The 12,753-nt window shown below is 39.7% G+C and overlaps 2 protein-coding genes across 4 annotated transcripts; one reads left to right on the forward strand and one right to left on the reverse strand.

The window, feature by feature from the left end:
* Window positions 1-2,642: 2,642 nt before the first annotated feature.
* cbx5 (chromobox homolog 5 (HP1 alpha homolog, Drosophila)) lies at window positions 2,643-8,028 on the reverse strand. The gene is made up of 5 exons (XM_062427925.1): window positions 7,893-8,028; window positions 7,201-7,370; window positions 6,473-6,713; window positions 5,819-5,919; window positions 2,643-4,438 (listed from the first exon to the last, which is right to left on the reverse strand). The coding sequence occupies exons 2-5, from the start codon at window positions 7,326-7,328 to the stop codon at window positions 4,297-4,299; spliced, it is 612 nt and encodes a 203-aa protein (XP_062283909.1). The 5' UTR covers window positions 7,329-7,370; window positions 7,893-8,028; the 3' UTR covers window positions 2,643-4,296.
* A 595-nt stretch (window positions 8,029-8,623) lies between these two features.
* Window positions 8,624-12,694, forward strand: hnrnpa1b (heterogeneous nuclear ribonucleoprotein A1b). Of its 3 annotated transcripts, XR_009925611.1 has the most exons (11): window positions 8,624-8,710; window positions 9,228-9,344; window positions 9,796-9,942; window positions 10,046-10,256; window positions 10,344-10,487; window positions 10,568-10,663; window positions 10,748-10,876; window positions 10,966-11,121; window positions 11,217-11,286; window positions 12,449-12,499; window positions 12,574-12,694. XR_009925611.1 is itself a non-coding variant. In XM_062427924.1 (10 exons), the coding sequence occupies exons 1-9, from the start codon at window positions 8,699-8,701 to the stop codon at window positions 11,273-11,275; spliced, it is 1,071 nt and encodes a 356-aa protein (XP_062283908.1). In that variant the 5' UTR covers window positions 8,624-8,698; the 3' UTR covers window positions 11,276-11,286; window positions 12,449-12,694. The 3 variants fall into 3 exon arrangements, 2 of the variants coding, with proteins under 2 accessions (XP_062283908.1, XP_062283907.1); XM_062427924.1 differs by having other exon boundaries at window positions 12,449-12,694; XM_062427923.1 differs by lacking the exons at window positions 12,449-12,499; window positions 12,574-12,694 and adding an exon at window positions 11,464-12,413.
* Window positions 12,695-12,753: the final 59 nt, after the last annotated feature.

Genomic DNA, 12,753 nt, shown 5'->3' on the forward strand with positions numbered 1-12,753 from the left:
ACTGTGCTGCGAGATGATGCACCAGTCATCATTGCAGAGCTTTATATATGGTTGCGACAAGGAAATGGAGACACAGCTGTTGGGCAGCTGTGCCTACACGATCACAGCACGAGAAAGGCCACATCAAATTACATCGGCCTCTGTGATACTCATGACTTACAACACCTGGAGAATTTGTTCACTGTTTTACTGAGGCCCTGACTTAATGCTATGATTTTTTCCCCCCTTCAGTGATGCATCATGCTGTGTGTTTGTATTATCTGTACGGGTGCACATTTATTTGTTTGTTTTGATGGTATCCTTGAGCAAACTGTGTAACACTGATGAGGCCCACTGCAGCAGTCCCTCCCCTTGCCACAGCTGCACAGTAGCTCCCCTGACACTCATTTGGTGTGTAGGCTAATATGCTGCAAGAAGACCCACCTCTGCCATGGGCAATACCCTGTGGAACTCATTTGCACTACAAGTTACGGGTACAGAAAGGAGTATGTTTGAAGTGCAAAGGCTGCGGTGAAATAAAAAAAATAACCTTACACTAAATCTGTAACTATATTTCAACACATGATACCCATCGAGACAGAGAAAATACTTTGCAGGACAGAACTGGCTATAAAATCAGAATTATTGTTTCCTATTAAAAATATTGCAAGTGACATATGAGCTACATTTTTTACACATTAAAATATATCAAATAATACTTCAGAGTAACGTAAAAAATCTAGAAATGCATCATGAAAAGCTTATAGTTTTAAGTTAAACAAAGCACAGATGGCTCATTTATTGACTCTACCACACATACAATATGCACTCATTACTAGCACAATGCTAAAATCAGATTTTCCTCATTTTGATGTTCAGCCTCAACGAAGCTTCACTCTGCATGCCCATTCAACACGCACCAGAACCACTCTTACGTCTGTATTTGCCACACACATCACAGGCAAAGCTCCCACGAGTGCCACTGTGGCTTTCCCAACCAAACCCACTGGCCAGGGTTTGTCAGCAGACAGCTCCAGGCTCCATAAAACAGCCTGCTGCTCGCTCCTTTTGCCCAGCTTAATGGTCCCAGGGGCTGGAAATTTACTAGTGACCTTTGCATTCCATTTGGAGTGTAAAAGCCTTTTTGCTAGGAAAATTCCATCACTTTAGACGTAGCTGAGCAGCACTTTGTGTGTGTGTGTGTGTGTGTGTGTGTGTGTGTGTGTGTGTGTGTGTGTGTGTGTGTGTGTGTGTGTGTGTGTGTGTGTGTGTGTGTGTGAGCTGCAGAGTCACTATAAAAGGCAGCAAGAAAGAAAAAGAGGGTGGTAAGAGAAGAACAAGGATTAGACTCAACCTTCAATGCGGTTTATTGCAGCACTCCCCCGAAGCAGAAACATCAGTCTTAATGGACATCTATTTTCTTTATTATAATAAACTTAGATTTTAATAAATAATTAGATTTACGGTTTTGTTACAGTCCTGTGGCCGAGGTTGTGATGAAATGGGGGCTTGTGTTACATTTTTTTAATGCAGCATTACTGGTTATTAGTTGGTGTACAAGGTGGTGTCAATTTGAGAGAAAAAAAATCCTCCCACTTCAGCACTAAATATCTTTTGTAGACTATTTAATTTGTTAGTTAGGCAGCTATAACTGCTTGCTTTCACTGACTGAAAAATTCAAACTTCATATGCTATAATTTTATGGATGCACATACATGGAAATGGGTTTTCCTGGTGGTCTAGGGTTGTAAGGCTTCAGTCATGCATGAACCACAATGTCTCCGGTTTTCATCCAGCCAGGAAACTTTGTTGCATGTCAGCACCTACCCGTCTCTCTCTCTCGTCATTTATATGGATAAATATCTCCACTAATAGCATGCCCAAAAATCATTTTTAAAATATCAAACTGATGTATCTGAAACATTTTAGGTGTCTTGTGTATAATTTAAACACATTCAAACACACAAACCATTTCAGTCTGTATCTGGTATCTGGAGAAACTTTAGGGAGCTCCACTGGAATTTAGAACTGTTATGTGTCTGAGCTTCACTGCACAACATGAGATTGTAAAGATGGACCTACAGGTGGGTCCAGCCAATGTTAAAAAGAGTCAAAGTGATTTAGAAGACAATTAAGTCCAACACAAAGATGTGATGCTGGTCAGTAAACTCAACATGATTCCATGCCCCTCCAAAACATGCTTAATAATCCATAAAGGCTCTACAGAAATAATTAATTTATGAGTTTTTACAGTGAGAAACTTTAAGTGTTTGAAACTGAATGACTTGTATAAAAATGTAATTATGACTTTTGCATTGATGTTGTCCAACAGCGCCATCTGCTGGGTGAGAGAAGCTGGTGCTCTCAAAACATTTTCTTCAATAAAGAAAAAAATGTTAAACAGGTCTCATCTCAACAGAGGCCGCATTAAACAACATCTGTTTGGAGATACATGTGACTTATAGGTCTTTATAATTCCCAAGACAGACAGTTATTTTTCTCCACTAATTTAAGGTATGTCCTGATGTTAGAGTAAAGTTTACTACTACTTTATTATTCATGTTTAATCCAACAGATCCCAGAATGTCATTTTAACAGTTCTTTCAAAAGGTTTAAATTAAACTAACCTAAAATAAAAAAGCCAAATAACAGCCAGTTTAACATTGAAATTGTTTATTAAAGGGTGCTACTGTACACATCTTTGTAACATTTAATTCACAAGAAAAAGTCTACATTTCAAAAATCCTGCATCAGCAAAACTGAGGACAGACTTCAAAGATCTGAAAGGACAAAATATTTTTAATGAAAGGAAATTACACTAAAAACAGTATATAATTGATATCAAGGGCCATGATTTATGGGCTGTATGAAAAGGGAGAAGGTCACAGCCTTCATTTACAGTGCGGATTAAAGCCACACAAAAAAAACATCAGTCTGTAGACACTGCACATTTGGTCCTAAAGGTCCATATTGGAGCACAAGAGATCAAACTACAAGACCATTATCCATCTTATATATTCAATTTGATCTCTGGATGTTAGGTAGAAATATCGTCCCAGAAAAAAAAGAAAAAAAAGTAATACTGCCAGGAACAATCAAATTATTCACAATGAAACCCACAATATGCATAATCAGATCAGAAACTGTTTTAATGTTTCAAAATAAACATTACAATGATATCAAGAACAAATACTTTGAATAGATTTTTACCAATTGAAAGTGTTAAAAAATAATCTATCAAAGTATCTCACTAACTAACAAGATCAATAACACCTTAAACTGCAGGGTTGCTATCATAGAGATTGGTCACAGTCAAGAAATTAGTTTTAGCCACAAGGTGGCAGACCCTAATGACTGGTGATGAATGCTGGTTTCACTTCATGTGGATACAGTGAAGATTGTCCTATGAACATGAGACTGGTCCAAAGATAACACTGCAGTTAAAAGAAGGTTGGTTTTTTTTTTAAAAGAAAAAAAAAAAAAAAAAGTACAAAACTCAGCAAAAATTAAATTTTATTGTAATTTTCTTGAACTAATGACGAAATTAAAAAACACCAGTTTGACACATTAAAACTTGGAAATAAGGGGAGAAAAAAAAGACAATTTAAAAAAAACAAAAACAAAGATATCATACCTACTTTATAATAAAAATAATTGGCCGGTGTCCTCAGCAAGTTTGCAAATTGAGTCATTGCATCCAAGTCGGCAGGACAGACAGACAGATGTACAAGAGATAAAAAGTTTAAAAGGAAGTGATTATGCAGTCAGGGAAGTGCTGCGGTGGTTGCTTCCTGAATATTAGTCTTATCCGCAGTGGTGTTAGTACGTTCTTAAAGCAAAGATGTGTACTGCTTATAAAGACTTTAGGATGGCGGTTGTGCACCAACCCAGGACAAGCTCATTGTTAAACAGAGCTTGTGCCAAGTCTGGCTCAAGACTATATTCAGAGTTTAACAGATGGCCACCTGTGCTTGTGGATGCAAAATACCAAACTGACATGATCATATCCCGTAAGCACTAAAACATGACATGTTAAGACATTAAAAGAAGGTAAAGAATAAAAAGAGAACAGCAGAAACCCTCCCCAGTAGCATTGTCCCCCATGTTGCACAGCTCCTCCTCCTATCTGATACATCCTTATCAGCAGTCTGGGCCCTTGTGCTCCAATGGGTCATGGATGGAGATCTGTGTCCGATGTATTTGTGTCATTGTTGGACATGGTACAGAGGAAATATGGGAGGATTGGGTGTGAAAAATGTCTGACTCAAGGTTGTCCCTGCAGCGGATGAGGTCCCGTTTCCTCCTGAGGTGATGCACTCACGCACTGACAGCGTCCTTCTCCTTCTTGTCACTGTCTTCATGCCAGGTGAGACGTTCCTCATAGAAGGCTATGACAATCTGTGGGCACTTATGATTGGCCTCCTTTGCGAGCACGAGATCAGCCTCGTCAGAGTCTTTCCTACAGGAGGTTAAGAGCACAGTTTGTCATTAAAATTTGTTCAGAACAGTGCATCTATGCACAATCTCTATTATATTTTCCATTCATGTGGACAACTACTAATGTATTGCATACATGCTGTTACATGCATAATATGTAAATGGTCTTCTGTCCTTTACAATATACTATGTTTTTGCTTTTGAATATTGTAAGTGCATTGCACATGCTGCAATTATGGTTATGCATGTCCAAGTATGTTTGCCAAACCCAACAATGCAATCTCCAATAATTCTGATCTATGTTTATAGTTATTTTACCATATTATGTTATTGTTTTTCCCTGTTTATTTAAAAACAACAACCACAAAAAACAAACAAACAACACAAAACAATTTACAGTTAGAGTACAACAGTTGCCACATTATGAGCTAGAAAACATCCCAGAAAAGGGATTAAACAAATATGAATGACGACTTACCACAAATATCCACCTAGTTAATACGGAATGACATAAAATTTTATGGCATGGCTTACTGTTTGTATATGAATGGACAACTAGGCTATTAGAGCTGCTAATTAATGGGTGATTTGCCAGTGGTAATCTGGCACATTGAAAGCTGCCGTTTGAAAGAATCATGGCATAACATTAGTTGAAAGTAGTAACAGTAAATACTGCAACAATTGCTGGCAACACCTGCAAAGTGTTGACACCCAGGAACCAGAGGTTCACCAGTATTGTTTTTCTGAATAGATATGAATAATTAGCTACATATTAAGGGAAAACACGATAGAGAGAACTTGTGAGTCATTTGTGCTGTTATCAGTAAGAAGGATGTTTCAGGGGTGGATAACCGTGAAGGTTCTCACTAATCACACTTCTACAGCAGATTAACCCTACCATTGAACTGTAAGTTAAAATTGTAGCCTTAGGCAGTCACATAAGTAGACAGACGCAGACAGTTATCTGCATCTGCAAATGTTTAATTACATGAGTCTCACACTCACATATATATATATGTGTGTTTAATTACATGAGTCTCACACTCACATATATATATATATATATGTGAGTGTGAGACTCATGTAATTAAACATTTGCAGATGCAGATAACTGTCTGCGTCTGTCTACTTATGTGACTGCCTAAAGAGTCGCAAACATTCAAAAGAAGGCAATTTGTCATCATGTAGCCCAAGACCACTAATAGCTCATAAATACTGACTGTTTAAAATACATTTGTATGGAATAATTGTTTACTATTACTATTCAACCTTAGCTGTACATTGTGATTTAATATTCAACTCAGGTCTTCTAAAGACCATGTCTTTTTAAATATCGAAATATTTCACATAATATTAGGCCACACCACATACACATTTTGAGATGAACATAACAAAAACTTACCATTTCATAAGAAACATAAGGTCACCACACGAGTCAGTTGCTCCGATGATCTTCTCTGGCTCGAGTCCTCTTTCAAATCCACGTGCAACGAGAATGTCATCCTAAAAAAAAAAGGAGAAAAAAGTTATCACAATAATGCTAACCCCCCCCCCACAAAAAACAAAACCATAGCATGCTCCAAGCAACGATAAGATTGAAAAATATTTGCAAAAAGTAATGATAAATAATCATCAGTAAAGTGGATTTAATATATCATGATTGTAATGAGACTAGATCAATACATTTCCACGCCCTACTGTATATCAAATAAAAGTCTTATTCTCTCTCTGGACTTCAAGATGAGACACTCATCACCACTTAATTAACATACACATGATTGCTAAGAAATAAGCTATTATTTCCTCTACAAGTGGAAATGTGCCTTTGAGTCCCCACTGTGCAGCACACAAAGACTGAAAAAGGTTTTGACCTCACACATGCAAAACACTTACATCAACTGATTATATGCGATTGTTTTTTTTATATTAGATGGACCAAACACCTAAATTTCCTGTCATGTTAAGAAAAAAAATGATTGTATGTACTTATTGCAGCTAAACATGTTTCACATTTGGAAAAATAAGTGAAACATTTTACACAAAGATTATCACTTACCTCTTTTTTCTTTTTGGGCTTACTGCCACCCTCTTCGTCATCCGAGCTTCTCTTCTTCGAGCCACTGGAGTCTTTGGTGCGTCCTAGGGAGCCTGCACTTGATTTGCTGCCCCCACTGCTTGGTGTGGAGCTTCCACCACCGCTGCTGCTGCTGCTGCTGCTTTTCTTGTAGGTTTTCATGAATTCAGATATAAGCTCAGGGCAGTCCAGATTCTTCTCTGGTTCCCATGTGTTGTGCTTACTGAGGAGGGTCACAGTGGGGATAAGTCAGTACCAGTACAGCCCTAACTCCTAATCAACAGCACTGGGCCCCATTCCCTAAAATCACCTAAGATGACCTTAGTCCCATTGTAAGTCTATGGGCTTGGTTCATCTCAGTCATATGCTTTTTTTGGGAAATGAGGCCCTGATCAGAATTGGATGATGTACATAAATAGCAATGGTATTAAACTTAATATCACCTGTGATTATCAAACTATTGTAAAAGTTCTTATCTTGGTCTCTAATGCAACATCACACTAAAGAGATACAATTTACTGTGACTACTGTATCTAGTTCAAAAAAAGGCATTGAATGTCTCTACCTGCTTGGCTAATGATATCCACATTACAACTATTAATGGCACCCTTTTCCGTTTCCTTTCTGAAGGAACCTACACCAATAAACTCAAACACATCAGTGGTGTTTGAACAAGTAGTGGGTATCACACTAGCAGGATTGCAACTTACTCTGAGTATCCCTTCCACTTCAGGAAGAACTCAACGCGGCCTTTCACCACCCTCCTGTCCAGCACCTTCTCCACAACATACTCCTCTTCAGAAGATGAAGATTCCTCTTCACGGGACTTTTTTCCCATAGCAAAGTTTGTAGCAGTAACGTTACACTTCAGCACAGTTCCCTGCACACGAAGAAACGGTAGAAACTAATGTTAATGACAAAAACAGTCCCTTGCAAAGTTGAGATCGACATAGTCTGTTTCTAAACAACCAAATAAAGCACGGAGCTGTACGTTATAGTTGCAGTTCGGTAAAAACGCTAACTGGATAATGTTACTCTCTTATACCAACAACTAGCATCACTTCATTGTCAATTCTCCTATCTAAAACAGGCACGACAAACAGAGCATTTACTGAACTAACTGATAGACAAAACACCCGTCCATACCTATCCACTCGCCTCAAATAACAAAAGGTGAGATAACATTACCGGAAAACTTTAAACGTGCATTTCGTAGCAAATATCTGGTGCTGTGTTAGCTAACAACTAGCTAACCAATGGGCATGAAAGGCAAACTCGCTTTAGCAGGTAGGCTAAAAGCTAAGGCTTCAACGAACTAGCACTAGCTAACTTTTGGTAGCAAACACACAATGTAAGATACTTGCGCCAGCACGAAGCGCTGCAGGTGCAAACTAGTTCTTACCGTTTAAAGGTGTAGACCACCGGGTTTGACCCGAAAACCGCGGCGAAAACCTGTGTGTTTTGTGGCTCTGTAATCTGTGAAGGCACCGCTGGAGCTAATTTAGCATGTAGCCTGACTCACATAAAGATGTTGTGCGCTTGGCTGTGCGTAAAAAAGCGCGCGTTAAAGGCGCACAATGAACGTACCCGCCCCTCAGTCAGCTGATGACTATATATCCTGCAAGTTAAATTGCTCTTACTACGACTGGAACTCCATCCTGAAAAAGTTAACTATAATACGGATGTGTTATGTGTCTAATTAAAAACATATATGAGATATAATCGTGTTTTCGTTGGTATTTTTCGCTGACGATGAGGCGCTGCTACAGAGAGAAAAACGCAGTCCCTCCTCAAGCCAAAAATCATTTATGACACAATACATATATGGCATTAACACAGTTTTTATTATATTAATAAATTCTCAATTATATATTTATTGAAAGCATCGCACCCAAACAGCTATACTTGAGGGGTTGGAATCCCCTTTATTAATGATACCCACAACCTTCTTTTTTTATCGTCGTGATTGTGAGATGGCCGCCTTCCGTCGGGTGATTGGACGCTGGTCGTGATTGATTGGATCTGGTCCAATCAAAACTCAATCAGTGCTGACGACAGACTGCAGCGGGAACAGATGACCAATCGTCGTGTGGAAGAGGTGTAACCATAACTATTTATTGTACTGTGGCGGAGCTGCTGAGGCTCGTTTGACGCAGATCGTCTTCCTCCGTTCAATTCACGAGGAGTCGCCGAGGATTTTGCTGCAAGATGTCTAAAGATGTGAGTAGAAACATGTCCTGTTAAAAGCTGTGTGTGCACACCATTCTGCATAGTACACGACTGAAATGTGTTTTAAAAGCATGGAAAAAACCGCTGTACGCTGACTGCGTTTTCAGCAGAGCTGCAGCAGCTATCATCGCAAAGCCGCCATTTTATAGCAGCTGGGCCTCGTGGCCTTTTGTTCATGGTGTTAGCTATATACTAAATTAACCAATATCTCCCATCGCTTAGCGTTGATATTTGCATGCACAAGACAACGTCACATTAGTGCACACATGCGTTTAGTTTCTTTTAAAAACTGTTGTTTAAAAAAACTTAACCCTAAAATCCATCCGGTTTGCTAACGTTAATGGCGGCGATGTCGCCTTTCGCCACCCTGCCCTGCATTTTGATATATGACGCAGGGCTGATTAATTAATGAGTAGTGCGTTGCTAATTCGTATTTTAAATTGAAAGTGATAGCCTCTCCGTCCTAAATTGTATCTGTTCTCTTTTGTTGCGTCTGTCCATTGTTTAGGTCCCACGCGAGCCGGAGCAGCTCCGCAAGCTGTTCATTGGGGGTTTGAGCTTTGAGACCACAGATGAAAGCCTGCGGGCTCACTTTGAGCAATGGGGTAGCCTTACAGACTGTGTGGTAAGTGAGTTTCATTAAGTCAATCATCACCACCGTTGCTGCTTCTTTTTTAACATTTACTATAAAAATGGGAAAGCATTAAGAGATGCAACGATGAAGTGTTGTAATCGAGTGGCTGCAGTCATTAAGAACCAAACTAGCGTGAAAAATCAATTAATCATTTATAGCCCTTTGTTAGATAACCGTCCAAATGTGAATATTGTATGGTTTCTGTGATAAACTAAATATTTTCTGGTTGTGGACAAAATAATACATTTGACTCATGTTTGGCTTTATGAAACAGTGGTATTTTTTCCCATTTTCGGATATTTTACAGACCAGTTTACTATTGGATTTACTGTGATAATTATCTGCAGATTAAGCCATCATAATTGCTAGTTGCAGCCCTAGAAATAATGTGAATGTAGTGTGCATTTTGGTTAAAGCTGGTAATAATAAATGCCTCTAACAGGTCATGAGGGACCCCAACAGCAAAAGATCCAGGGGCTTTGGCTTTGTGACATACTCCTCAGTAGATGAGGTTGATGCTGCCATGTCTGCCCGTCCCCATAAGGTTGATGGAAGAGTGGTGGAGCCTAAGCGAGCTGTCTCCAGAGAGGTATGTTGAATTGGAAATACTTGTTTTTTTTTTCTTGTGTAAACTTATTTTTGTTAAAAGGGTAAGTGTACTCTTTAACGGTAACAAAATTCTCTTAACGCAGGACTCAAACCGGCCAGGTGCCCATGTAACAGTGAAAAAGATCTTTGTTGGGGGCATCAAGGAAGATACAGATGAGTCACACCTGCGGGATTACTTCGAGCAGTTCGGCAAAATAGAGGTCATTGATATTATGACTGATCGTAATACTGGCAAGAAGAGGGGCTTTGCTTTCGTAACCTTTGATGACCACGATTCAGTTGACAGGATTGTCAGTAAGTACATACATTCAGTAGTCTGTGGCTGTCAGATTTGATGACGGTGTCTTGAATAGCCACCTAATTTCCTGTTTCACCCCATAGTTCAGAAATACCACACAATCAACTCTCACAACTGTGAAGTGAGGAAGGCTCTCACAAGGCAGGAAATGCAGACTGCAGGAATGGGAATGAGAGGCCGTAGCAGTGGTGGAAGGCCCTATGAATATGACAGAGGCTTCAGTCAAGGTAAGACTTTTTGAACCATTGATTTATACACTGATATAGTATATTGTCTTATACCTAACTCCATGATATGCTTCTTTCAGGTGGCAGGGGTAGATATGGAGATGGTCCATACAATTGCAATGGAGGAGATGGTGGTGGCGGCGGTGGCGGCGGAAGTTGTGGTGGCAACGGTGGTGGTAAGTTAAGGCTACTTTGTTGTTTCTCAAGTGTTTTCACTGCAGTTGGGTAACATGCTCATAGATGACCTGTTTGCTTTTTAGGTTATGGAGGTGGTCCTGGTGGCCCTGGTGGCTATAACAATGGAGGCAACCGGGGTTATAACCAGGGATACAACCAGGGTGGAGGCGGAGGAGGCTATGGAGGAAACGGTTATGACAGCAACGGTTATGGTGAGTATTTTTGGCTTACCTTCACTAATATAACATATCCATGCTGTAGATGTGGTTAACTAAGTTTGTGACTTTGTTCCACATTGTAGGAAACTGTGGTGGCGGGGGCGGCGGTGGTGGTGGTGGTGGTGGCGGCGGCGGCAGCAGTAACTACAACAACATGGGCCACTACGACCCCCAGGCCTCTAACTTTGGCCCAATGAAGAACAACTTTGGAGGTGGCGGAGGTGGTGGCAGGAACTTTGGTAAGTGTCTAAATAGGAAGACAGCCTGTGCATTCCCCAGAGGATCTAATCCTGTGCAAAGTCAATACAATGACTGTTCCTGTTCTTACTTCAAGGTGGCTATGGAGGTGGCTCAAACAATGGTGGTGGATATGGCCGTCCAGGACGATTTTGAAATGTGAAGCGGTATGTATTTGAAGGCATGTTCGAACAATACATTCTGCATCATAAAACCAGAGTTTGTAGTGGCAGGGATTCGTCGTACAGTGCAGATACCAATATATATTTTAAAAAATCACTCTGGATCTCAGGTCATACGAAGTCAGTGCACAGTTAACAATGTTGTTCCATATTGTTCAACAGGACTGAGTACTTAGGAGAGGAGAGCAAGGAGAGGAGAGCAAGCGAAGTGACAGGGCAGCTGCAGGTTCACCTCCTAAATCTGCTCAGCCAAACAGTTGTGGCAGGTTACAGCTGCTGCAAGAAGAGATGTACAGTAGATAAATCATGGAGGGTCTTCATTTAAACGTTTTGTGTTTTTTTTCTTTTTTTTTCATTGACATGTGTTTCTGGAAAGCAAGCATTCCAATGAGGTTTTATGTAGATTTTTCTTCAAGTCTGGTTTTTATTTGTATCTGCATCCAATCAAGCTGAAATAAACAATCGTTCAGTTTTTTTTAAAAAGTCTTATTAGCCTCTTTTAGTGGTTTGGGAAAGGGAGGGTTCACCATTAGATGCTGTGAAGGATGGGGTAAGGGCCATAATATACCTGAATGTGAAGCCATGCACTAGTCACCACATAACTCCATGAGTCATATCAAGACCATTTACAATAAAACTGGTTGAGGACTGAGAAGTGGTGTGCAAATACATTCATCATAAAGAGCCCATCACTTGGTACAAACGCTACCCTGAGTTCTGGAAAGATCATCTGGAAGATGCTAGCTTACATGCAAAGTCTTTGAGGCTAGCCATGGAAGCCAGCTGAGGGAGAGAAGTAGCAAACCATCGCCAGGATCATTGAAGCAGGGGAGAGTGAGAACAGAAGCCTGAGGCTAGCAGGCAGCAGCTACCAAAAGGCTTAAATGCTGTCTGTAGGTAAGACCAGACTTCTCAACTACTGATAGTATATCTTTATTTTGTCATGTAGCTGGTAGTGAGTTGTGTAGCCCAGTAATGACTTAAAACTTTTGTATGAAGTTTTATTATGACTTACACCCATTTTGACTGGTAAACTGGACCTCCTAATTCCATAGTGGTCCTACAACATATTGCATGAAGTGAAAAAATAAACACATTTTTCTTCAAAAAGATGGCATTTTACTCACTTGATGATTCTCCTTTCCAGGAAACTACAAATGGTCTCGAAAACCTGACTTAATTTCAATGGCTCAATCAGGTACAAATAATCAAAACCTTGCTTATTGTCACATGTACGTTTTTCGTTTAACCTGATTCTGTTTTGATTCACAGGTTTACAGAGAAATGCTGGTGCTGAAGATTTTATTACTTTTCCAAGAAATGGAGAAAATGAAGACTGCTGTGCAGTGTCTTTTTTAAAAAACTTTTTTAATAAAGTATTTTTTATAATGGACTCTGGTGTGGTTTCAGTCATTAGAGAAAAAATGTCCATTGATACATGTGTGACAAGTC

This window comes from Scomber scombrus, chromosome 10 (assembly GCF_963691925.1).
Source record: "Scomber scombrus chromosome 10, fScoSco1.1, whole genome shotgun sequence".
Taxonomy (NCBI): Eukaryota; Metazoa; Chordata; class Actinopteri; order Scombriformes; family Scombridae; genus Scomber; species Scomber scombrus.